At 39.8% G+C, this 26,243-nt stretch overlaps 1 protein-coding gene across 2 annotated transcripts in view; it reads left to right on the forward strand.

The window, feature by feature from the left end:
* scaper (S-phase cyclin A-associated protein in the ER) overlaps positions 1 to 26,243 on the forward strand; it is a 131,949-nt gene that overhangs the window by 81,650 nt on the left and 24,056 nt on the right. For both annotated transcript variants that reach the window (XM_066701833.1, XM_066701834.1), the window contains exons 24-26: positions 7,737 to 7,860; positions 17,875 to 18,092; positions 21,799 to 21,954. In XM_066701833.1, coding sequence (XP_066557930.1) covers positions 7,737 to 7,860; positions 17,875 to 18,092; positions 21,799 to 21,954 — 498 coding nt within the window. The remainder of the gene's footprint in view (positions 1 to 7,736; positions 7,861 to 17,874; positions 18,093 to 21,798; positions 21,955 to 26,243) is intronic.

The raw sequence follows: 26,243 nt of genomic DNA on the forward strand, positions 1-26,243 counted from the left end.
ATTTTTACCACTCACTGCATTCATCTTGCTGCAGATTACAATAGGAATATGTTTATTAGTCTCTTTAAGTATCACAATCATTCAGGCTGCTTTGGTCCCCACATGTCATGGAGCAAAACACAGACAAGGACATCATATTGTTGTGCGATAATCATTATTTTTCATCTGGATGGCTTCATAGCTTAATGGGCTTTGAGACGGTAACCTCAGTGTGGCACAAGTGTATCTGTGTACCACGATGCGGTGCTATTGATCGTCTCATTTTAAATAAGATGAGTGATTTACCAAAAAGACAACTGCTGAGATGCTCTCTGATATTCCCCTCCTGAGAGTTGATTTCCATCTTGTTACCATTACATTAATGAGCTAATTATTCCACGAAACAATGTTAATATCTCGCCGTGGCTCTGTGGCGGCCTCCCTGGAGAGCTAGGAGGCACAAGGTTGGAGGAAATGAAGGTCAGATGTGTGCAGTTAGGAGGAGTGCTGTTCGTCCACATAAATAACCGTCTACCAAGGGCCTCACAGTATGCCTGAAACAGGAGAGACTTCCAGTGAGGAATCTGTAAACAGCCCAATAAATGAAGGCTGGATTGGATTGTTTTTCTGTTCTTTGTTCATTCCTGCATTTCCTTTCAACTCACCCCACATGTAAGCATATGTAAACTGTTGTTACAATTCACATTAACCCACACCCATAGTGCTTATGAGAATACAGTGATGAGTAAATCTGTACAATTATGGAACACTTTTAAGGCCTTGTTGACATGATTTTGTTTGGAAAGTTGTTTTGTTTTGGTAGGTTTTTACACATGTTCAACTGAGGAAAAGGCAGCAGTCCAGTAATGCTCAGCCCAGTAACTGACAGACGTGTGAATACCTGGCTTAAACCAGCATATCACTTCCTGTCTTGATTTAAAACAATGGGACCTAGATATTGCTGCCATACCCAAACAGAAATTAATGTTAATTGGCATATTTGTCTGCCTTGTGTGAAAATAAAATAAATAAAAGTATTTCTTTTTTTGTAATGGTCTTTCTTCCTGTACAAGGCATATGAAAAGCTGACTTTTTTCCATTCAATCTTGCCTGTAGTCACAAAGTTTGGAAGATGACTATATTCCAAAAAACTATTTTTGACAAATAAGATGAAATGTATAGCAGACTTCACACTGGCCGGTCCAGTCTTATGACAAGATGTCTCAATAGGCTTTATTCCTTTAGTATAAGATGCCTCTGATGTTGTTTTGGTGTTTTTTGTGCCAAGGAAACCTTACCCTGGGTGTTTTCTCTCAGCTGTTCAGAACAGTGCGCGGAAGTCCTGGGGGAAGTCAGAAAATAATTGGCAATGAACTGAGATCTTCACCAACACAACAGCCAGTAGCTGCCAGAAGTGTCTTTGGTCATGCTTATTTATATTGTCTTTATTATTATTTAGTTTGAACATGTTTTGACCTAACCTGAGCATTAGGCTTTTGAAAGGGCAGGCTTTTGTCAAACTCCCAGTAGGTGATGCTGCAGAGTCAGAAAGCCACTCTGAACCACGTCCGCCTTGTTCCCGTGTGTGAACAGTGGTGTCAGCAATGTGGCTGTGCTAATGATGCCAGGAGAGGGATTACACTAGAGAGGGTGCCAGACTCATGGTCAACTGAGAGAGGACAAGAGAATGGGTTTATAAGAGAAATTAAAGAAGAAAAGGGACCTGGCTCTGCTTCACAATAATCTCAAGAGCTGCAAAAAGATTAGTGCAACCATCACACAATAGCAGTAGTGCTTCATTTGAGATTTATCAGCATTTGCCTGCAATGGAGTTTTTGAGGTCATGTCAACTGAGGATAGTTGCGGTCAGTCTGGTAGTTTTACCAGTATAAGATCAACATCACCATTGGAGGACTGCTATTACAGTACCACTGTAGAATGGGCCTGTGGGAAAGCTAAAGGGTATCTGAGCAAACAAGTGCAGGATACGAAGCAAAAAAGATGGAATAACGTTGGAGTGGTGGTGAAAGGCAAGGATTGTTTGAAAATATATGCAAAGGGCTTCTCTAAGACGGTCATCACTCTTTTTTTTTTTTTTAAGAGTAAAGAAAAAATAACTTCCATCCTGTTCCAGAAGTGTGGATTTAGTCTTTACTGGAAATGGTCCAGATGTCCCATCGGATTACAGTGAGCCACAGGGCTGGCCGGACATAAGGGAGAGGGGGAAAAGTAAGCAAAGACATGTGCACTGTGGTTTCATCGATGTACATTTTTTTATAAAAAGACCTGTGAACCCTCAGGCAGACAGTATACTTGAGATATTATTTGAATCTTTTTTCCCCCTCTTATTTATTTTTATACTGAAGTATCTGAACACAACATAAGGAGCGACACATTTAACAGCGAGATGAGGTAATGGCTGTGACACTTCTTGTCAGTGGTAGATAAATCAGAGCTGGAAGCCATCAGCCAGTCTTGTCAAAGGCACCGACACTAACTCATTTCAGCAACAAAGGACAACTGTGGAAAAGTCCGTAATTGCAATCAAAATTACTACCTTGCTGTTATGGATAATTATTGTAAATGACCACACCTTTGAAATGAAGTCAGGTGCTTCTTTTTTTTTTTAACCTTCTTTGAACCCTGTTTACCCTGTTAACCCACTACTCACCAAGTCTGTAAGGTAGTATTCATGATCATGATAATTTGTTATTTGCTATGGTGCCGTAACCTCTTTTGAACCTTGGCAAACTGTTCTGAGAAGATCATACTTGTGTTTTCTTGCCCACAATCCAATTCCAGAACAAAGCTTTTTGAAGAGGGTCTTTTCGCCATCCTGTTGAGAATATCCTGGAAAGCAAAGTCCTTATCTCTGTCTGTGTCTGTTTCTTTTTTATTATTATTATTCTCCTTCTAAACCATCTGCCTGTTTCTGTTGCCTCTGGATTTCTTATGGACTTAAACTGAGAGGAGGTCATCCTTATCCAGGGGTCAAAGGCAGTGACCTACCAATCCAATGTTCTCTACTATAGGCTCCCCATTTGGCCGTAGTGGGGTGTCTTTCCGAGAGAGAGAAAGATAAATACAGCCCAGAGTGTCCTTCGTGAGCAGCAGGCACAGTCCGGTCTCTGCGCAAAAGCACCAGTTAACCCTTCGCGTTCGGCTCAAACAAGGGAGTCAGTCTGCTGCCGGTGACAAGGTTAAGCTGTTGAGAGTAGGTGAGGAGATTACACAGCTTATTATCCGCATCTCTCTTTCCTCGAAGCCTGGCAGCATGGTGCAGCTCGGAAACTTAATCCCATGTCTACAAGATAAAGCTTTATTATAAAAAGATTAACAATATGCCTGTTGTTTTTTGCTCGGCGCAGTCTGGCAGGCATTGGCAGCGGGGGCACTAAACGCTGGAGTCATGTTCAGTGCACAGAATGGCGTCAGTTGTGAATTCTGAAGAGTCTGGAAAGAAGGGAGACTTTGGTTAGCAAGGGGAACTCGAAGCTTCTTGTCTCAGCGAGAGGAATGCAGTTGGTTCAGATAGACTGGCACACATTGGTCAACTGCGCATATTTTCCAAGTAATACGAGAACGCAAGGCATGTCACTTCACCAAATTGCTTCTCAGAATCTTTGACATGAGCTGTCAGCGAGGACGGCGAGACTGTGATTTTCTTTTCTTAAAAAAAAAATTGGAATGAATGGGATCATGTATCACAATCATAAAATTTAGCAATTAGCACGATTAGATCGAGGGAGGTGCAGTATCAGTTTATTTGTTACATCTGTGCTGAAGGTGTTTTCAAAACCAACTAGGGGTAACCAGATGGCAAACGGAAAACAAATGCAGTTTTTTTTTTTTTTTTTTCTTACCCTAGTATTTTAGGATTTAGTTAGGTTTGTAAATAATAACTTTTCATGACTTTTAGCTGATTAAAACAAACAAACAAATAAGTGCTGACATAACTAAATGAAACTCTGAAGTATAACAAGGTTTTGACACATGTTGGCATTTTTCACAAGCTTGATGTTCAATAACAAAGACTTCACACTCCAGACAACATTTGGAAATCTAGAACCTCTTGTCTACGGTTGTCTAGTGTCTAGAGTGTACAGTGGAGTCGATGGATGGATGCTGCTAAGTTAGATTAAAATCAGGAAATTCCACATGTGGGTGGAAAGGGAGAGAACACAAGGGCTTGTTTTACAACTATATGGGGAAAAAATATTGAATAATAAAACTGATTTGAATGATTGTGTTCAACTGAAGAGGGACATTGCCTCCATTTTAAAAGGAAGCTTGTCATCAAACGATCTTTGGCTTCAGTAATCCAGTATTTTTTTTTAAGTTCAATTGTTTAAATTGTATTTAAAATAATGGAAATGTAATTATAGATGCTTAAAAAAAAGACTATGGCCAGGGTGAAAAACTGCTCTTTTAATTTTGTTTTGTAAAGGGTATAAAATTAATGACGAATTTAAATTCTTGTAGTACGGGTGGAAGGAATAACATTACAGTGTAATCATTGGAGAGACCACCTCTGGGGTGAACTGAAGTGAGTCTAAAGCAAACTGGTTACAAGAAACCAACAAAGAAAGATACTGCCAAATAAGGACAGGGGTGTACCACATGCTTTTGAATAAGAATTTTCTCCTCTAGGCCATTTTAAACAGATAGGTGATTTGCACACTGTACCAATATAGAGTGGTCATTTGCCAGCAAAACGAAGGACAAGATTAAAATCTACACCGAGTGACAAGTATGAACAGTGGCAACGTGTATCTTTTGTAGTAATATGCAGGGCCTGTTGTGTTCTTGTCACAGAAGGTTTGTATTCAAATGCTGACAGTTGACAGCTGTTTTCCCCCCTAATAAGATTATAGTAAAGAAATTAGTTGTACGCTCTTTAATCTGCCATTTAACAGTGCAAGCCACCTGGGGCCTGCCTTATCCCATACTCGCTGAATTTCTAATGAGATCTTGTATAATTCTACCCTGGAGAACAAGCAGCACACTCCTATACAGGCCTCTCGCTTTAACTTCGCCAAGGCTTTTTCAGATCAGCGAAGAACTTTCAGGAGCTGGTTTTCATCTCTGTGCTCTTATTGGGTCTCGTGCAGCAGGTCGATTTTGGAAGCGTATTCTACTTTGCTGGGCGTTTTATTTCCCCCTCAGTAAGCGCTGCCACATTCTCTCTATCCGCCTACACTTTTTTCTGTTGCTTTTTTTTTTTTTTTTTTTTTTGCAGCCGCACCCTCACTTCTTCCAGACCAAAATCTCTGTTGTGCATCTAGAGGCCCTCTCAGAGTAATTACTCTTTTTCCCTTCTGAAATAATCATAGCAAAATTTCACCATACTGCTTAGCTCTGGAGCCAGGATTGTATGGTCATCTTGTAAAAGGACCGATAGTGGTGCACAGGAAACATAGTTAACCATATGCTTAGTTTCTATCCACAATTAGTAAAACCCCATGTTTTTCTCTACAGTTGTAATCAATTGTGTTCACATCCTTCATTTGAAACATGCCATTCAGCGATTTATTCAATATTCAATATCATTCATTTAAGTTATCGATCATGTTTTTATAATTTAGTTGAACATTGATTCTGCCAAGAGAAAAATGAAAAAGTTCCAGTGAATTGTAGGATAGGCATGGGTAAATGTTTGACTATTGCTTTATAGAAATCAATGGGGCGGGAGTTAAAAGTCATCGTGGCTCAGATCAATTTCTCATAAACTCCCAGCTTTATTGTTCACACACAAAATTACTTCACAATTGTATTGTCATTTATTTTTAATCTCCAATGATTCAGCCTTCCCCCCACCACCCCCCGAGCCCCTGTAGCATCCTCGGTTTTGAAACCAAATGAGTAAAACCCATTTATTTGCCTCCGTTTCAGTATTAAGTGTCATTGCAGATCTGAAACCTAAGCACCTTAGACCAGGTACCTGGAAACAAGACGGACATTTGCAGACTCATTATTAACCAGTCTTTTTTTTCCCCTCACTGAAAGGGAGAGAGAGTCCCACACAAGCCCTGATACAGACACCTCTGCCCTTGTGCCTTTTCCAAAGAAAGCATCTACATACTCGTAATGGGCAAGCCTGTTGACTTTAGATGTCCTCCTCTGGAGTATTACAAGAGATATGGGAGAACACGGGAAGACATTTGGAAAAAAAAATAGTCAAGAGACAGAGGCCAGAAATAGAATGTTTTAACAGTGTTTTTAAATTTAGCCAGTGGAGCTCCAATAGGAGGGAATGCTATTGCTGAGAAGCTGGCTTTGGCAAAGGTACACAAATGTGCCTTTTTTCCAGGCAAATCAATCACTGAGTCTCACCGCTGGTCCGCTGCCCAGAATGCACAGTTTGGAGGAGTTCTCACGTTACTTATGTACACCGACTGAATGGAGGCAGTATTATCACTCCAGTCGACCATAGCTTTTTTTTTTTTTTTCACTTCTAAAATGTTTAAAGTCGGTAGAAATCACCCTATTTTGTATTTGTCAATTGTACAGTTCATGTTCATGTATGTAGGGATAAGATACAATAAGTTGTAGTGCAGACCACAGCTGAGCAGAAATGTTTGTTAGTTTTTTTTGTGTCTAAGATCGTTTCCTAACCCCAATAGCAAGACCTTTTTGAATGTCACTCAAAATGCATTTCAATTGTAAAAATTATTCTTGGGACACTGTTTATTTTTGCGTTACATTTGCTCTAACAAATTATTATTCCAATTCACCAGTAACTTTCCAATGATTTCTTCAGTGTCTCCACTGTATTTATGTTCGTTTTATCTATAATAATGAAATGTTATTCCTGTCTTCTTACTCCGCTAAAACAAAATTTCTTTGCTTGCAGTTATTGACAGCTTTGCATCACTTTGCAGAATATGTATTGTATACACTACTGAGGTTTTGCTGAAAATGAGCAACAGATGTGTTGGTTATGGTAGATATCAAAATGTTTATGGCTCAAAATAAACATGTTCTGCTTTAAAATAGGAAACTCACATCCCTTCCTTAGATGGAGCGCATGATGACGTGCCACTCTGTTTTTGGTTAAAATATACACTTGTCAGGAAAGGTATTCGATGATGAAAAGTGGAGGATATGTGAGTCAGCCTAGAATGAGTCTTATTATCTCTTGCATTAATCTTGCCTGCAGATTGTTTTAAACCCTTAGAATACAGATTGAAACTTGTTCAGCAGCTAATTTTTGGTGAAACCTTTTCCTCTAAAGCTCTGGGGTTTATTCCATGAAAGCCAATGAAACAAAAGTGAAGTACATAGAGTTTGTGGCTGTTTTCCAAAGGCAAACCTTTACACTTAAATCTGTGGAGGGATGAAAGTTTTCAGGGGTTTTATGTTTAATGTGATCTCTATGGCATCAGGTCCTCTTGGCCTGTAGCTGCTAATAAAAAGGTCCAGTAAACCTTGGTTAATGGACAAAGAGGACAAGATTCCTGCAATGGACAGGTTGGGTACTAGATTCACCGAATCCCAAGACTTCTCCATATAAACAATTCATTTAAATAAAGTAAAACAAAAAATCAGAAAAGAAAAAACATCTACTTTAGGAAATTAGACTATTATCAGTTACATTCAGTTGACGACTTTTTATTATGCATTTTATTAATTGCTGGTGTGTAGGTCCTAAGCAGCTACTGTTCTCAAATGGCGCAACTAAGAATACATTTAATCTCACCTCATGCTTTTTATTTTATAACCTGGTCTTTTTGCTTCTGTCTCCCTCTTTTACACAGGTCTCTGTGTACTGCGATTAATATATACTACCTGGCTTGCAGCACCTGCTACCACAACTGTTTCTATCTTCTCTTTGGTAACAAGATCACCTTCTTAATGGATCTCCTAATACACCAGTTAACGGTAGGTATCCAGAGAAAGTCCTGCATTAGCATTTCTGTGAAGGCGGTGATGTAATGGCAAGGATCAGTTAAAGCCGCAATTAGCATTGTTTGTCTTTATCACACTTTTTACTAGTCCCATACTGTTGTAACTGTTGCTGCTTTTTGGAAAAAGCCTCCCCTTTTGTAGAAGGCATTTATTTTCTACTTCAGGTCAACTGAAGCTCTTCTGTCACCCTAGCTCTCTGCCTTACCATTGGGCTCTGCCTTTTTTTTTTTTTTTTTTCTTCCCCATTCAGTGCTGACTTGATAGTTTCTGCTATTTGAAATCATGTCAGGAAGAATTAAGATCACTACGTAGAGAATCCCTTTTAATTTCTGGTGACCTGTCTATCATAATATATTTAGTCTACAACCCTGTGATATGAAGCGGTGGGCGTGTAATTCCGCGAGCCCGGCAATTTGTTAATTGAAAAGTTATGTACATGCCTTGAATAATTTAAGCCGAGCACTGCTGGATTTTGCGAGCCGATTGTGAGATGCAGATGAGGGTTTTAATAAAAGAAAAGGCTGCTGCTTGGTAGAAGCAGGGGGATCAAAATCAAATCTCTACATACATACATTTTGATTTGAGTGTGTTGTAGAGAGAGAGAGAGAGAGAGAGAGAGAGAGAGAGAGAGAGAGAGAAATAATGCGCCATGAATACCTTATGACAGCAGGATCCATTCTTGGAAACCACACAGTGACCAAAACAAAGTCATCAAACACCAAATAGACCTACTGTCGCCAGGAATAGACAAACTCAATTCTATTTTATTTACTCTTGCTTTTTTTCTCTTTAACTGCATTAACCTTCCTGCGTTTGTTTTATGAGTATTTTGTATGGATGTAATCTTTTCCCATCTACCTGTTAAGTGTGTAGTTGAGAGGTGCAAAGCCATGGGTTGTCCTCGGGTAAATCCAATTCCAGACTCTGTTCTAGTGGAAAGCGGTGAAAGGCTCACAGCGCATGCCTGTTCAGCTACCCGGTTGCTTTCGGCAGAGGGAGCGAGCCAGAACACGGGCTGTATGGCTAGTTACACATAAGAGGATATCTTTCAGCACATTTTTTTCGGAGGCTAAAAACATCAAGAGGATGCCAAATACCAGAGTCTCTCATCTGCTCATTGTGGTTTGAAGTGAGTAAACACAAAGCCCCAAAACGCATCTCAGGCTTCCATGCCATTGTGCCTCTTTTTTTCTGCAGTGTGCACACAGGGAGCAACAAGACACCATTGGCGTTTAGTAAACATATTATCCTCAAGTCGTGGGATAGCACCTTACGAGAATTCCTCTGCTAATCCAGAGTCTGATGTTACTCGGGCGGACGGAGGGGGTAACATTTATATGTATTTTCCTGTAGGTATTACTGAAGAGTTCAGTTTTAACCGGAGGGGGACTTATTTTACTGGTGATTACCTGATATGGAAAGCTGCTTGAAAATGGCAAGACAAAAAAAAGCAGTTAAGTTTGAATTTGAATAAGAGTATTTTAGTTCAGAGAAAGACTGCAGCAATGGAGCTTTGTGAATTTTCCAAAGTAGCTCTAGCCGTCTTCATAAATCGAGCCTTTTTCTTTCGGCAGCAGCCGTTTCGACCTCAACTGTAAACCGATATGCCGCTTAATTTCGTTAGCAAAGTTCATATAAATAAATACCGGGGGGGTGGAGGGGGGAGACAAGCTTTTTATTATAAATTGTTGCCTGTGAGGTTCCAAGGATAAGAGTGTCTGAGCCATGCAGTGTGACACATGAGCAAATTCCATACCTGAAGCAATTTAATGCTTTTCGTTTTCCTTCCCCCCCCCCACCCAGTTTCTTTACTATACTTTTCTGTTTTTTGGTTTAGTCCTTCCTGATTTTCATGATTCTTCAGTTACATGTTGGAAAGCTAGAGGTCAGGTGTAACTGCAAGGCTCAGCTGAAGGTGCCTGTCTGAGATGCCTCTTGTGAGTGACATTGACAGGAGTTCTGCTCTGACAGAACTGTGTGTGTGTGTGTGTGTGTGTGTGTGTGTGTGGTTTGAGTTCTTGTCTGTGCTGCTCTGTAATTAGTTTAGCTGAGAATCCTGCTCTATTTACCAACAGTGTCAGTGTTTTCAGTAACCCACCGCCTGATTGCATGTCTTGAGAGGTGCTTCACCTGCAGAATTTGAAGTACGTGCTGCTCAGCAGTCTGTGGATTTCTCTCGGGTTCAACTCGAGATGCAATGGTCCATTTCAAGTCATAATTTTAGTTGTGCAACTTGGTCGGGTCTTGTGACCTCATGCATACTGATAACATTACAGCTTTTATATGTGTGTATCCACTGGATGCAGAAGAAGACCAGCAGATTCATACTAGGGCAACATTGCATATATCTAATATATTTAGCCACCATTTCCTGGCCTTTATGTACTTAGACTTCATCTATTTAAAGAGCCCAGCACCATGGTTATCCCCCCACGGTGTCACAATATATCCTAGTGGTCATGTTGCCCTTCGTGAAAAACATCCCCTTCCTGACACATTCCCTCTACTACAATCCTCTAACAGCAAAGGAAGGTCTGTCCTGTTCCTTTCAGTAATATAGAGTACCTTTATGCAGCAGGCGTCACACAATTTGAAATATATTTTTTTGAAATTGAGATGCAGAGGAATATTCACAAGTGCTTTACAGCAGCCAGCCACGAATAGGAGATGATGGTAAATAGTACAGAAAAAACCTGCCATCCTTTAACCACCCTGCTCTGGAAGTAATGGGTCTCATGTTTTGTGTGTTTGGATTTCGGCGCAGATGAGGAATATAGAATGTCCTGCACTGGCCACATTGGTTATCTGAACAGAGTTATAGTGTGTGGAGGTTTCCCTTACGATCTGGAAGTACTTCAGAGACTTCTCACTTGCCAGCTTCTGGCGTGCAACCAGAAATAATCTGTCACGGTGAGTTTTAACCACCAACTTATATCCCAAAGCTAATGAATAATAAAATAAGATGCGTGTTGTTGTTGGTGTTACAGCGTTACAAGACTCCAGTGAAGACTAATGGCCTTAGCAAGTGAACAAAGGGAGTTTTATTTTATTTGCCCTCTATATCGTAATTGGACTTGTTTTAAAATGCAAGCGGGTGGTTTAAATGACCATGTCTCTTATTAGTAACACTCATTCCCTAATGAAGACCAAAACTAGGTCAGCCAACAGTGCATTTGAGGGCTGGGTTTGCTGTGCGGACACATTACGTCAGTACTGGAACAATTCTTGTTTCTTTGCAGCTCCAGAATTCAGACAGTATCAGGTCTGAAATGCAGTGTGGAGATTCATTATTTCTTAACATGCCATTATCAGTGTTAACCCTGATTTGATGGTTTCCATGCTTTTCTTTTTACAGGCAACGATATTTTATATATACCGTAAAACTTTCAATACTTGCTGGGTCTCAAATAGCAGCTGTTCTCCAATAGTCGCCAGGCTGATTTCCATAATCATGTAAACAAAAGCCGCTCTCTAATAAATGCCAGGTCTTACCAAATAAACTGTTCTGTTGCGATTTTAATTAAACCCCAGTAGCCTGTGCTTTAGCTAATCAGTTATGGAACCTATTTTTTGTTTTTGTTTTTTTTGTTTACAACTATTGTATTCAAACACCTGTTTGTTTAAAATAACTTTTCAAATAAAGCAGTAAGGCATGAGAGGGCATGGGTTATTCTAGATAGTGTCCCTATTTGGTGCGTTAGGTACAACGTGATGCGCATCTGCAACCAACCAAGCAGTGACAAAATCCACAATTTAACCATGCCCTCTCGTGCTTTACTGCTGTTATAAAACAGACTTGACAATGTTTTATAAATAAAGAAAAGGGAAATCAATACAGTTTCTAAAGAACCTTCCACAACATATTTACATAAACTTTTATTTTAATTTTTATATATATACTGTATATTAATTTTAAAATGTATGTTTTTATTTCTCACTTTTTAATATATATATTGCTGTATATTTGTATTGCTGTTAATGTTAGTGATTGAACTGTCAATTGTGGTATAAACAATGCATGAATGAATTATAATGTTGATGGTTTGGTTTAAAGTGTATTTCCACAGTTTTGCTTTTTGTTTATTTAGTGAGAGTTCACATTATATCAAATCTTAGACTGCTAACAGAATTACCGGTTTCTTGTTATTGATCCAGTGTATAGTTCTTCTTACCCTGTATGAGTCCACAATGTCTTTTTATTTATGAATGTTTTATACAATTGCTGGTCTCCAGTTGACGCCGGGGCTTCTGGCAGTTAGTTAGAACACCTGTGGCTTTTAATTGAAGTTTTACAGTGTGTGTATGTATGTATGTATGTATGTATATATATATATATATATATATATATATATAAATATATAGTTTTACACGACTTTCAGTTGTAGTTCATCTGCTATAGATATCATAGTAATGGAGCTCACAATTAAATCAACACATTTTGCGTTGCCTAATTAGAAATATAAAAACAAATTGATGAGTATCAATGGTAATTGAATAAATCGATGTGTTAAAAGAAAACTTGTGAGCCATGAACAGGGAGTTAAAGACAATTCAATCAAAATGCATTTGACTGAGTGAATAAATGCACAATATATAATATAATTTATTTTCCACAACTTGCTATTTGTTTTTGGACTTCACTCGACAGTCAACAATAAACTGACATTTATCATCAGACAAATACAGAACACAAAAGACTGAGATTGAGAGCTTTGAGACGGTTATAAGACCTGTTATTTTCCATGTGATGGAGACATTTGTTTATACTAATATTCCCCTTGAAAAAACTAAAATCCCAAATTGTGTGCATTTCTGAACAAACAAGTAATAAATTACAGGAGCAATTCCTGCAGCAGGTCTGCTGAAAAGGGAATAACTACCTCAAATATTTGATTTGCACAAGATTGTACAACTGGTAAGGATATCTGACAGTATATCTGATACTGATGTGTCTACTGATGCAAAATATCAGTATGTTTTGTACATATTGGTTGTTCTCCAAGGATTATGGAATACCTCTGAATTGAAAGTAATATAAGCCGATACAGTTCATCTCTACTGTGATGTCTCTATATGAAACATTTAAACACACATTAAGTTATTTTTATTAATGTGACTGGATCTCTCTCCGATAATGCCAGTTACATGATAAAGGCATACAATGTCTTTCTTCAAGGTTTAATGCCAAGTTCAGTACATTTGACCTGTATTGCCTACATAATAGCCCTTGCCAGCAATATAAAGGCAAATAATTTTCCATAAAGTTGCCTCCGATCCATGCTTAACACAATGGGGCACAAATGCATCCCATTTTATGCAGGCTTTGTGGAAAAGGAAATGCACATTTCACCACCCACTAGTGTTCAAGGACCTCCTGAAATTGCTTAAAGATGTACACAGTTTAAAATCTCAGCTCTCCCTGATTGCGACACATGGCTAGGGTGTGGTGGATCTGATTCAGTGGTTTGAAAGCCGTGAAGTGAGAGTCCATCAAACGTATCATTAAGTTGCAGAATTATTAAAAACATAACAAGCAGTGGCACAAGAGACACAGATGTAAATAAACCATGTGTATAAATCTTCCATGATGTTTCTGAAAAACTGACTAATTACTACAACCCAGATCAATCCAAAAATAAGTTGAATTTAGAATTTAGGCTGATTCCTCACCGTTCTCATGATCATTGAAACTCCACGAGGTGAGATCTTGTATGGAGTCCCAGACCGAGGGAGACTGACAGTTATTTTGTGTTTCTTCCATTTGCGAATAATCGCACCAACTGTTGTCAGCTTCTCACCAAGCTGCTTGGCGATGGTCTTGTAGCCCATTCCAGCCTTGTGTAGGTCTACAATTTTGTCCCTGACATCCTTGGACAGCTCTTTGGTCTTGGTCATGGTGGAGAGTTTGGAATCTGATTGATTGATTGTTCTGTGGACAGGTGTCTTTTATACAGGTAACGAGCTGAGATTAGCAGCAGTCCCTTTAAGAGAGTGCTCCTAATCTCAGCTTGTTACCTGTATAAAAGACACCTGGGAGCCAGAAATCTTGCTGATTGATAGGGGATCAAATACTTATTTCTCTCATTAACATGCAAATCAATTTATAACTTTTTTGAAATGCGTTTTTCTGGATTTTTTTGCTGTTATTCTGTCTCTCACTGTTAAAATACACCAACCATTAAAATTATAGACTGATAATTTCTTTGTCAGTGGGCAAACGTACAAAATCAGCAGGGGATCAAATACTTTTTTCCCTCACTGTATATATATATATATATATATATATTACAGCTCTCGAAACAATTAAGAGAACACTGCAAATTTCAGCATCTCATTAAATCAGCATCTCTACATGTATGGCAGCCATTCCATTCCAGTGTCTGGTGAATTCCAACACAGGCACACCTCATTCTACTGAATGAGGTACTGATTAGGTGATCACCTGAACCTAATCTTATTTAACGAGGAAAAGTATAAAAACTACATCTGTGGTCATCACTATCCTCTTGTAATAGGACCAGCTGGATGGCAAAAACAGTACTAGTAGTCCCTCAAAAGTAATTGGAATAAAAAAAATAACTGCTGACCACGCCAAAAGAGTTAAAAAGGAAAGTTTTGAGTGAGGAAAAGAAGGGTTCAATTCTGACTTTATTGGCAGAGGGATACAGTGAGCGTCAGGTTGCTTCCATCCTTAAAATTTCAAAGACGGAGGTTCATAAGAACAAGGTCAAGCAGCAACAACAAAGCTACACACCGGCAGAGGGCGAAAACGACCCTCCACTGACCAGGATGACCGCCAACTCATTCGAATTTCACTCAACAACCATAGGATGAGATCGTGACCTACAAAAGGAATGGCAAACAGCAGCAGAGGTGAAGTGCACAGCGAGGATGGTTTGAAACAGGCTCCAAGGGGCAGGACTGAAGTCATGCAAAGCTAGAAAAAAGCCCTTCATCAATGAGAAGCAAAGAAGAGCCAGGCTGGGGTTTGCAAAAGACCATAAGGATTGGACTGTAGAGGACTGGAGTAAGGTCATCTTCTCTGATGAGTCACAATTTCAGCTTTGCCCAACACCTGTTCGTCAAATGGTAAGACTGAGACCTAGAGAGGCCTACAAGCCACAGTATCTCGCACCCACTGTGGAATTTGGTGGAGGATCGGTGATGATCTGGGGGTGCTTCAGCAAGGCTGGAATCAGGCAGATTTGTCTTTGTGAAGGACGCATGAATCAAGCCATGTACGAGGTTGTCCAGGAAGAAAACTTGCTTCCTTCTGCTCTGACAATGTTCCCCAACTCTGAGGATTGTTTTTTCCAGCAGGACAATGCTCCATGCCACACAGCCAGGTCAATCAAGGTGTGGATGGAGGACCACCAGATCAAGACCCTGTCATGGCCAGGCCAATCTCCAGACCTGAACCCCATTGAAAACCTCTGGAATGTGATCAAGAGAAAGATGGATGGTCACAAGCCATCAAACAAAGCCGAGCTGCTTGAATTTTTGCACCAGAAGTGGCATACAGTCACCCAACATCAATGTGAAAGACTGGTGGAGAGCATGCCAAGACGCATGAAAGCTGTGATTAAAAATCAGGGTTATTCCACCAAATATATTGATTTCTGAACTCTTCCTAAGTTAAAACATTAGTATTTGTTATTGGCTTTGCATTATTCGAGGTCTGACAACACTGCATCTTTTTTGTAATTTTGACCAGTTGTCATTTTCTGCAAATAAATGCTCTAAATGACAATATTTTTATTTGGAATTTTGGAGAAATGTTGTCAGTAGTATAGAATAAAACAAAAATGTTAATTTTACCCAAACACATACCTATAAATAGTAAAACCAGAGAAACTGATAATTTTGCATTTTTTCCATAGCTGTATGTATATAGCAGACTACATGATCACCTTGCACTAGGAAGAATGAACTGCAGCTTAAGAAAGCAGGGCCCTAATTATACTAAATATATATATATCAAGAAAATATTTGAAATGTGCCTCCACTTTGCTTATATGTTTTGAAAAGGCTGTATTTAAACACAAGCTGTAGAAAAGCAAATGTCCTTAGTCCTAACACAAGTGTCTAGGAAGCTGCCATCGTGTCTGCAGAAGTAAAAAAATGCACAAAATGCAAACCTGTGTGTAAACAGAACAAAACTAATGCCTGTTCAGTGAGCTTGAAAAATTACTCCTGATTTATTTGTATTTCCCAAAAGTGATGATAAACTGTGGGGAATATTAATTATGGTTGAGAAACTAGAACAATGCTACAGTGTCAAACACAGGAAACCCATTTACTGAGTACTTTGTTCTTTAGAGATATTTCTGAACCCCCTGCATCTTTCCCAAACATATACACTCACAAATATATTGATAAATACTAATTAGCTTTCTAAATTGTAATTAAATTGAGATATATAATAGGGAATAAAGCCTATTGGGAAGTCAAGTAAGCAAACAAATTCATAGATCTAACATACCACTGAAAAACAGCAGCTTTTCAAAGTCTGAGTATAGTCGCACAAAGGCGCTCAATTGTAAAAACCATTATACCAGTGATCTGCAATGTATTAACCTTCTAATTAGCATTAATATTGACCATAATGTTGACAGATTTGATTTCCCCTGAAAACATTTTAAAAAAATAGTGACAAAATTGCTAAATGGGTGTCCTGACTGCTTGCCCAATAGCAGGATTTATACAGATCGGAAACACTACCCACAAGGTAGAGTTAATCTCCTTACAAAGATAACAGAGCATGAATTGTGCTAACATAGCTACTAGAAAGGGAGTACATTTTCATCAGTCATGCAAACTTTTTTTTTTTTCGGTTAATTCTTATCACTAGCTTCTACTGGAACCCTATTTCAGTTAATGGGGGAGTATTTTATACAAACTGAAGCTAACCTTTACATTGGCCTATATATATATATATATATATATATAAGAAAAAGAAAATATATGCACAGTTGTCTGCAGTATTACCAATTTAAACAATCACAGATTGCCTGCCTTTTCTAGTTTGGTATTAATGTACTGGCAGGGCACTTGGCACTGTTTGTGAGGCACCATTCTCTGCATTGATATGGATTGACATGTCCAAATTGTTACTGTGTCACAAAGACTGTAGAAGATGTAACTCTTCGTGATGTTTTATGCAGTGCTGTTGCTGAAGATGGAATCATAATAACTCGGGACAAATTTGTGAAATTCAATGTTAATGCACTTATCCAAGCTGACACATGGTTGAGAAGACAGATACATTTCACATTTCTTAATTCTTTCCTCCTCCTTTGGAGCAGGAATCTAGTCCCTATTTAAGAGAAATGTACTCAATAAGTTGAGCTCTCCTAGCAAGTGAAATCAAATGCATCATGGATGTGTACTTTATGTGTGATAGGCCTTCTTTTTGTTAGTTTGTTTGCCAGCGAGCCGCATAGGTGGCCAGCTTGCCTGTTTTGGAACAGTTGTGAAATGACCGTTCTGACACAAGGCCTGGCCTGGATGTAGTTATAGCTGGAGATTCAGCCGTTGATGTTTCATAGGTACAAGTAGGTATGTGAATAACATGCTGGTATAAAACGTGAATCATTTATGAATTATTTCTTGAGGTGCCCAGGTTTTAAGCGGACCTGAATTTCATAGTGTGGATTTCTCACTGGCAGATGGGGACATCTCAGTGATGTTGCATCGCAGCAGTTAATCCTGTTTAAAGATGTGAAATAAATACATAAACACAGCAGGCAGTTTGGCAGAGCAGCAGTGCATGCAAGCAGCACAAATACAGGGTAGGGTTGGTGGTGAAATTTTGAATGATTCTTCAGGAAGACAAAACCCACACTTTTTTTTTGCAGTCATGGTTCCAGGGAACAAGTTCGAGCAATTTAAAAATTTGAACACAGGGTTTGGTCGTTTTGTTTTGTGTACTGGGGTGCTGTCTCTGAATTTCACTGCTGACTCAAATTTCTCTCCCTCCACCTCCAGCTGTATGTCCCGGATGAAGACGCCTCTATTTTCGGCCGCAGTGTTAATAAGCAGGTCTTCGAGGGGTTGACCACAGGGCTTCTCCAGACCTCGGCGGCAGTGCTGGGATTTCTGCTCTCCGCTCCCCTCAAGGATGGCCCCTGCATATCCGCACAGGACAGCAAGAACAAGCTCTCTTCCAGCGAGGCCTTAAATAGCCGAGTACAGGACCTCATCAGGTACACGGTCTTCCAGACTACAGCGCAACACTTTGTTAGTCTTTATGGGTTTAACTCTTCTTTGACCAGGAAGTCTCACTGTGATTGGGATCTGAGGTGGTGGACTTGGGGGCAGGCCAGGAAACAGATTTTACCCCAGTGAAGGGTACAGAAACTCTCCATCACCACGCCTTTTTGTGACCTTATTGTCACTAATGCCCATTCTACAAAACACCTGAATGTGAATCTGCAAGAGTCACGAGGACAAACTAATCACTTACAGCAGCTGGAGTTGCTGCGATGCGATGTGTTGCTGTTTTTTCATTCTATAAAATAGAAGCTTAATTGTATCCTCTTGCTCAGATGTGAATACTTCAGTTTAGCATCATCATCATATGTTCCACATTTGAAAGATTTCCAGCATATTCTTAAAGAAGTTTCAGACTTAAATGGCATTCATAATGTGTATCCACTCTGAATGTCCTGGCAGATGGGATTCAAAGTACTTATTTCAATTCCAGGTTCTGATTGTGAAATCCACACAGAGAAACTACCTGATTATAATGATTTATTATTTTATCATTTTTTATCAAACGGAAATCATTTTCTGACCAGCAAAAACTGACTTTGTATTATATTTGAGTTGCCCACACTATTTATACAGTATTCCCCAACCAAAACCATTAGCAATTTAAATTGTTCTACCACATAAGGTGATACATAACATTTCTTAACACTTTCCCTTTATAAAAATAACTTGGTTAAAAATTAGTGTAGTTTTGGTTTCGATAAGAATTTATTTTATTTTATTTTATTTTATTTTATTTATATTTAAGGCTGTATATACATTGCTGCCAATTTTTTTCTTTCATACTGTATTGGGCTACCATCTGCTCTGTGTTAGGAATGACACTCTATGATCAAGAAAGAGCTTTCTGTGTTTCATTACCAGCAAAGCCTAAAAGAAAACATGTAAATGTTTTAGGGGATCATTTTAAAGATTTAAGTTCTTCTGTTTCTCTGGATTGCCCCCAAAATACGCTCCGCCGGTTAAAGGGTACGTCTTTCGGAGAGCTCTGTGTTATTTTCTGTCATCACTCATTAATACTCACTCGAAAGGCATCAATTGCTTTGACAGGTACTAGCTTTGGGAAAACAAGATGTTATGCAACAATATTAGTCTAAATCAAAGTCATGTAGCTCACAGTTATTTTCAATCTTGCACTCTCAAGAGCTTGAGTGTTATTCTCCCCTGAGATTCCTTACAAGCATGTAGCCTTATTCACTTGTAAGCCTGGCCTGTATTGCTCTCTTTATCAAAGTTGTCTTCCTTACAGCACCACAAGAGTTTTCCAAAGCTTGTGGGGGTAGAAGAGATTCGTGTAGGCCTTATATTTACAACATGAGCCATTATTTTTGATGTGCAGGTTAAATAATAATTAGCCAGCTAGCAAATGCTTTTATCAAACAACTGGAGGGCAAACTGTGGCATCAACAGATGCTGTAGATTTGCGTGCAACATGCCCTCATGTTTATATCATTCCTGCTCTGAGGTTTTGTTTATTGCTCATGATGACTTTCAGCTTGTGAGTGGTAGAGCTGGGGTTGAAACTGGGAACCTCACAGTAGCATTCCCTTCACCTGTTAGATCACCTACAGATTCTTGCATATACTGAGCCACTTAGCGGACTAACAGAGTCAATGTTTGTGTATGCATGTCTTATAGATTCCAGGCCAGCTCGGTTTCAGCTCACATTTTATAACATGCGCTTGTGGAGGACTAGCTGGGAAAGACACCAGTGAGCAGAGAAACAGGCTTTTTGGTTCTTCAGTTGCAGAGAAATGAGCAATGGGCCAAAATACACTCCATGGATTTCACAATATCCACCTTGAACTCTTGTCTGCAGCCAGAAACTCTTGTGGAGCCAGGGGAAGGGCAGATAGGACGTGAGAAAAGGCAGATGACCCAGACTTATAGGAAAGCTTCCCAGTGTCTTTCGATCTGTGGTCGAATCCATCTGCCTCTGACAGGCCCAGCTGCTTACTCCTGCAACTTGAAGTGAGCTGTAACTTTTCAACAAGATAAAAGGCAAAAAAAAGAAGAAGCCCCAACAACAATAGACTTTCATGAGCTTTATAAACACAATAAAGCCTTGATTAATAAGTATGCAGCTTTTGCTGTTCCTGTCCAAATAGTGTGCAGTACCAGCAAAATTCTCAATTATTTTGTGTTGCTTGTTGTTTTTTTGTAATGTATTTGCATGTAATTTTTTGTAATGTATATATTAATCAAGGCTGCAGTAGACAGCTCAGTCATATGTGGAAATGAAAGAATGCTCTATATTGTATAACACATTTCTATAAAGCACAACAAAACCCTATTTATATATCCTATTTATATTCACAGTACTTTCAAGTACATTGAGTCAAGTGGGAATGTCATGTTATACATACGACATGAATGTGTAAACACCCAAACAACTATATAAGTGGATGCACACGCAAAACCTGCCAGAACACTTATTTCAGGTTTTAAAACTATGAATGAATGTCAAAGGAAGGAAGAAAAACACCCTTTTTTCAGGTTCTTCTGAGCTGTAATGAAGGCACAGAAGAGGATAAAGTCATAACAAGGAGCTTTAGTTCAAGTGACAAGTGACCTATTGACAGGATGGGGGGAGACGGACAGAAAAAAAGGAAAGAAATTCTAATTACCCGCGTTTGAGAGCACCTCTTTCAAACCGCAGCGGCAAACAAAAAGAGAGAGACAGAAAAACGGAGAGAGTGAGAGAGAGGGGCAGACTCCAAGTCAAGTTAAAATTGCAGGAGGCTGTTTTCTTCTTGAAGTGAATAGGCATTGACATGGTGGGAGGTCTCCTGATTGATAGCTTTGTGCTCTCCTGGACATTCAACAGTAGGCGAGGCTAAGCCCAGGCACACCTCGGGGCAGACATACCTGAGACGGAGACAGAGCCATGACTCCTGGGGCTCTTTACAGGATACCGGCGCTGGGCTGGGTGGTTCAAGCCATGGCGTCAGGGTAATAGTGCAATTACGAGTGATTTGTAGCTGAGTGGGTTGAGAGAGACGGCGAGAGAGAGAGAGAGAATACTCCTCAGACCTGTCACACGCAGACAAATTAGCAATATTCTGTTAAAAAGGGACAGCAGTTATACTTTACCTTAAAGGTGAGGGATTAGGTTGCATCTGCGGTGTTTTGGGTACAAATTACAGAGTAGCCCTTTGTGATTGTCAGGAGCCCAGGAGCTACAAGTGTTCTGTCCAAAACAGTACAATTTGTAATGCCACCATCAGTCCACGCAATCATAATGCTCTTTCTTTTGGGGGTAATCAAACTGATACAAGAATCACACATTCCTAAGTGTTATATATTTTACAGAACACAGGACTCAAGTTAAATTCATGTGCCAAAGTTTTATAGAATAGAGGAGAAAAAGCAAATCTGCTACTAATAATTGTTTAATTGCTTTAGGGAAATTTTGGAATTTTGATTTTATTCGTTTCTAATTAAAGAACTGATTGTGTAACGTTCATCTGAAGCATCTGCATCACTAAATGTTTGGAAATTGGCTCCTAGGAGACATTATACACCCATTGTGTGTGTGTGCATCTATTTATTTATTGTTATGTCCTCTAGCTTTTGTAGAGGCATTTTAGATGTCATGCTATGTAGTTATGTAGTTAGTTTTTTTCACTTTCCCCTTAGCTATGTGGTGAACATGGACTTGATTGAAAAGCTGTATGGCTGCTTCCTGTCAGTCCAGGGCCCGGTGGATGAGAATCTGAAGATGGCCAGTTTCCTCCAGCATGCCACAGCACTGCTCCATGGGATGTGTAAACTGTGCTTTGCTGTGACCAGCCGGTGAGTTGATACATATTCCTTCACTCCTCTTGGTGCTTCCCCCCACCTATCTCTTATATCTTTCTGTGTGGTAGCTTCACTGCTTTGTTCCTTTCTTTTGTACTTGTTTCTTGCCTTCTTACTTCATGTATGTATGTATGTATGTATTTATGTATGTATGTATGTATGTATTTATCCAATGCAAAGCAAGATTTGTTATTCCAAGTCAGTAGTAAAAAAATGAAAAAATAGTTCCAGAACTTAACATAGATGTTCTCTTGATCTTCACACTACGACCATCATTGAGTGACAGCCCACATGTAGAAGAAATCACACAGGCCTTCAGCCTTCATCCCCAGTCGCATGATGTTAGCTTGTACTCCTAGCACAGATGCATCTTTATATCCCTCCTAAATTGCATTTATTTTGACATGAAGAAAGCAGCTTAACGCAGCAGTAGTGGAAATCGAATCCCTTTGTGACTTTTGACACTGCCTCTGGGTAAAACCCACAATTGGAAAAGGGAATGGAGAGTTTGGTTTTATTCAAGCTAGTAGAAACTGCAGGCCCAAAACAGAATGCAGCATCCAACAACGCCCGGTATAAGTAGATGGCATACATTAGCATATGTTGACCGTGCGGCCATCAACATATACCAATGAACACTACAGCTGAAACATCAGCTCGAAATCGTGAGTCTTCAGGATCTCTAGTTGAGATTTTAAATACCTGCTTCTACTTTGTTGTGAATTGCTCACATCACCTTGGCTGATCCAACACCTGTTAAATGTTTTATTTGTTTGCTTGTGTTATACCTTCCACACATCTCTTCACTGCTGAAGCACAACAGCACCATGTACATTGAGGGGAAAAAAGTATTTGATCCCCTGCTGATTTTGTACGTTTGCCCACTGACAAAGAAATGATCAGTCTATAATTTTAATGGTAGGTGTATTTTAACAGTGAGAGACAGAATACCAACAAAAAAATCCAGAAAAACGCATTTCAAAAAAGTTATAAATTGATTTGCATGTTAATGAGGGAAATAAGTATTTGACCCCTTCGACTTAGTACTTGGTGGCAAAACCCTTGTTGGCAATCACAGAGGTCAGACGTTTCTTGTAGTTGGCCACCAGGTTTGCACACATCTCAGGAGGGATTTTGTCCCACTCCTCTTTGCAGATCCTCTCCAAGTCATTAAGGTTTCGAGGCTGACGTTTGACAACTCGAAGCTTCAGCTCCCTCCACAGATTTTCTATGGGATTAAGGTCTGGAGACTGGCTAGGCCACTCCAGGACCTTAATGTGCTTCTTCTTGAGCCACTCCTTTGTTGCCTTGGCTGTGTGTTTTGGGTCATTGTCATGCTGGGATACCCATCCACGACCCATTTTCAATGCCCTGGCTGAGGGAAGGAGGTTCTCACCCAAGATTTGACAGTACATGGCCCCGTCCATCGTCCCTTTGATGCGGTGCAGTTGTCCTGTCCCCTTAGCAGAAAAACACCCCCAAAGCATAATGTTTCCACCTCCATGTTTGACGGTGGGGATGGTGTTCTTGGGGTCATTCCTCCTCCTCCAAACACGGCGAGTTGAGTTGATGCCAAAGAGATCAATTTTGGTCTCATCTGACCACAACACTTTCACCCAGTTCTCCTCTGAATCATTCAGATGTTCATTGGCAAACTTCAGATGGGCCTGTACATGTGCTTTCTTGAGCAGGGGGACCTTGCAGGCGCTGCAGGATTTCAGTCCATCACGGCGTAGTGTGTTAGCAATTGTTTTCTTGGTGACTATGGTCCCAGCTGCATTGAGATCATTAAAAAGATCCTCCTGTGTAGTTCTGGGCTGATTCCTCACCGTTCTCATGATCATTGAAACTCCACGAGGTGAGATCTTGCATGGAGCCCCAGACCAAGGGAGACTGACAGTTATTTTGTGTTTCTTCCATTTGCGAATAATCGCACCAACTGTTGTCACCTTCTCACCAAGCTGCTTGGCGATGGTCTTGTAGCCCATTCCAGCCTTGTGTAGGTCTACAATCTTGTCCCTGACATCCTTGGACAGCTCTTTGGTCTTGGCCATGGTGGAGAGTTTGGAATCTGATTGATTGATTGCTTCTGCGGACAGGTGTCTTTTATACAGGTAACGAGCTGAGATTAGTTGCACTCCCTTTAAGAGAGTGCTCCTAATCTGAGCTTGTTACCTGTATAAAAGACACCTGGGAGCCAGAAATCTTGCTGATTGATAGGGGATCAAATACTTATTTTCCTCATTAACATGAAAATCAATTTATAACTTTTTTGAAATGCATTTTTCTGGCTTTTATTGTTGTTATTCTGTCTCTCATTGTTAAAATACACCTACCATTAAAATTATAGACTGATAATTTCTTTGTCAGTGGGCAAACGTACAAAATCAGCAGGGGATCAAATACTTTTTTCCCTCACTGTAGCTACACCTGCCAAGTGCTGCAATAATGCACAGCTGTTTGAAACCAGCATCCTTCCTCGTTGGAGCATGGCTGTCACCCAATCTCTCTGAGGAAGGGAGTCAGGGCTTGTTGCTGCCTGCAAGGGCTGCCGCTTATGAATGATTCATGCCTTAGAATGACAACAGATTTTTGGAGGGAAAGAAACACTAAACACAATTGCTACATAATGCGTAATACAGCTCATCTATGGAATCAGTCACTGTTGTTCCTCATCAACTTAAATGCCTTTCTGTGATTTGTCTTTTTGTGTGTGTTTAAGTAAGGACTGGTGCACATGTTCTTTGTACTGGAATGAACTTGATGCCAACTACTGTGTCTTGGAAGTATTTGCCCAACATGAGTCATAATGAAATCATAATGAACCCAACAGTAGCTGGACTCTTTACAGATGTTTATGACTGGTGATTATGAACAGCAGAGTCCAATTATAAAATGTCAGCTGCTGTGCAATATAGGCACTGGAGTAATGGAACAGTCATCGTTGCTGTAGTGAAGGGGCTGTTAGTAGATTACGTTGGACAAGTTTGCCAAACTACCAAAGCAGAAGAAATATTTACAGTTGTCTGAAACAGAGAACAGCTCAAGAGTAATTAAGTAGAATCCACAAAGTGTTAATTTACAACAAAAATTGCATCTCCTTTTTTGTGTCCTTTCTTGTGGGTTTATACTTGATCTTGATGTGTCACTGTCAGTTCCATGTTTATTTTGAAAATGAATTTCTAGCCCTGGCCTATGGCAGTCTGTGATAAAAATCAACCACCAGTGTGTTATTCCCCGGGCCCGAGGGGAGACCACAATCTGCCCTGTGTACGCTGACAGCAGTTATTCAAATAGCTTTTAAACGGGCAACTCTTTGACTAAGACGACATGTATAATGTAAGTGTGATTTTCACTGTATCTGAGCGGGAAAATGTGGGGTGGTTGACAAAAAGAGCAATTGAACACATGCAGCTCTGTCTTTGTATAAAAATAACTGATTAGCTGGGCTTTGGTTCCTTACCGTGCAGTTTTCATTGTCCCAGTTTTTTTGGGGGTGGGGTGGGGGCTGGACACTATCCCAGGCTCTTAAAATTGTAGAATAAAAGTATGTCCAGACGCAGCAACTGCTGTCTACACAGTGAAGTAAAGCAATGACTGAAAGACCTTTTCAAATACTTAAAATATTTTTCCCCCAAGCTTCTGCTTTAGGCCTTTAAATATATGATGCTGTATGGCTTTCGCTGGTTGAAGGATTTGTCATGCTCACTTCTTACTGAGGACGAGCAGATGCAGATGTGTTACAAGCGATCCTGGTCAACAGTTAATAGAGGCAGGAACTGGTGTGCCACGGAATGTTTGGAAAAGAATCACATGAGCAATACAACAATAATATTGAAATAAACATTTATATTTTATTATCAGTAAACATGTTCCTGCCAGATTCACATATTTCTCACAGAGTGACATTTAATTTTCAAGTTTAAAATGTGGGGGCGGGGGGGATTGGCCACTGGTCTAAAGTTTTCTCTGGATGCTTGCACAGTAAGATCATACTGGATCACGCAGACAAAGCCCCATTACAGAAGAAGTCTTACTGAAAACCTGAGGTGCTGAGGACTGTAACTTATCCTTGTGTTGTCTGTTCCACATGATCAAAAAGCAAACCCTTCTAATGGAAGGTTGGACTGTGTGCGAAGCAGCAAGATGCTAATTGACTGTAATCTGTGACGCTTCTCCACATCTCCTTGACTTTTATGAGTGTGACACTCTGGGACCTGCAGAGAATTCCTATTACTTCCACCTAGCTATTGCAGACAGGCCATGTTAAACAAACACAGGGC

The sequence above is a fragment of the Amia ocellicauda genome, chromosome 4 (assembly GCF_036373705.1).
Source record: "Amia ocellicauda isolate fAmiCal2 chromosome 4, fAmiCal2.hap1, whole genome shotgun sequence".
Classification (NCBI taxonomy): domain Eukaryota; kingdom Metazoa; phylum Chordata; class Actinopteri; order Amiiformes; family Amiidae; genus Amia; species Amia ocellicauda.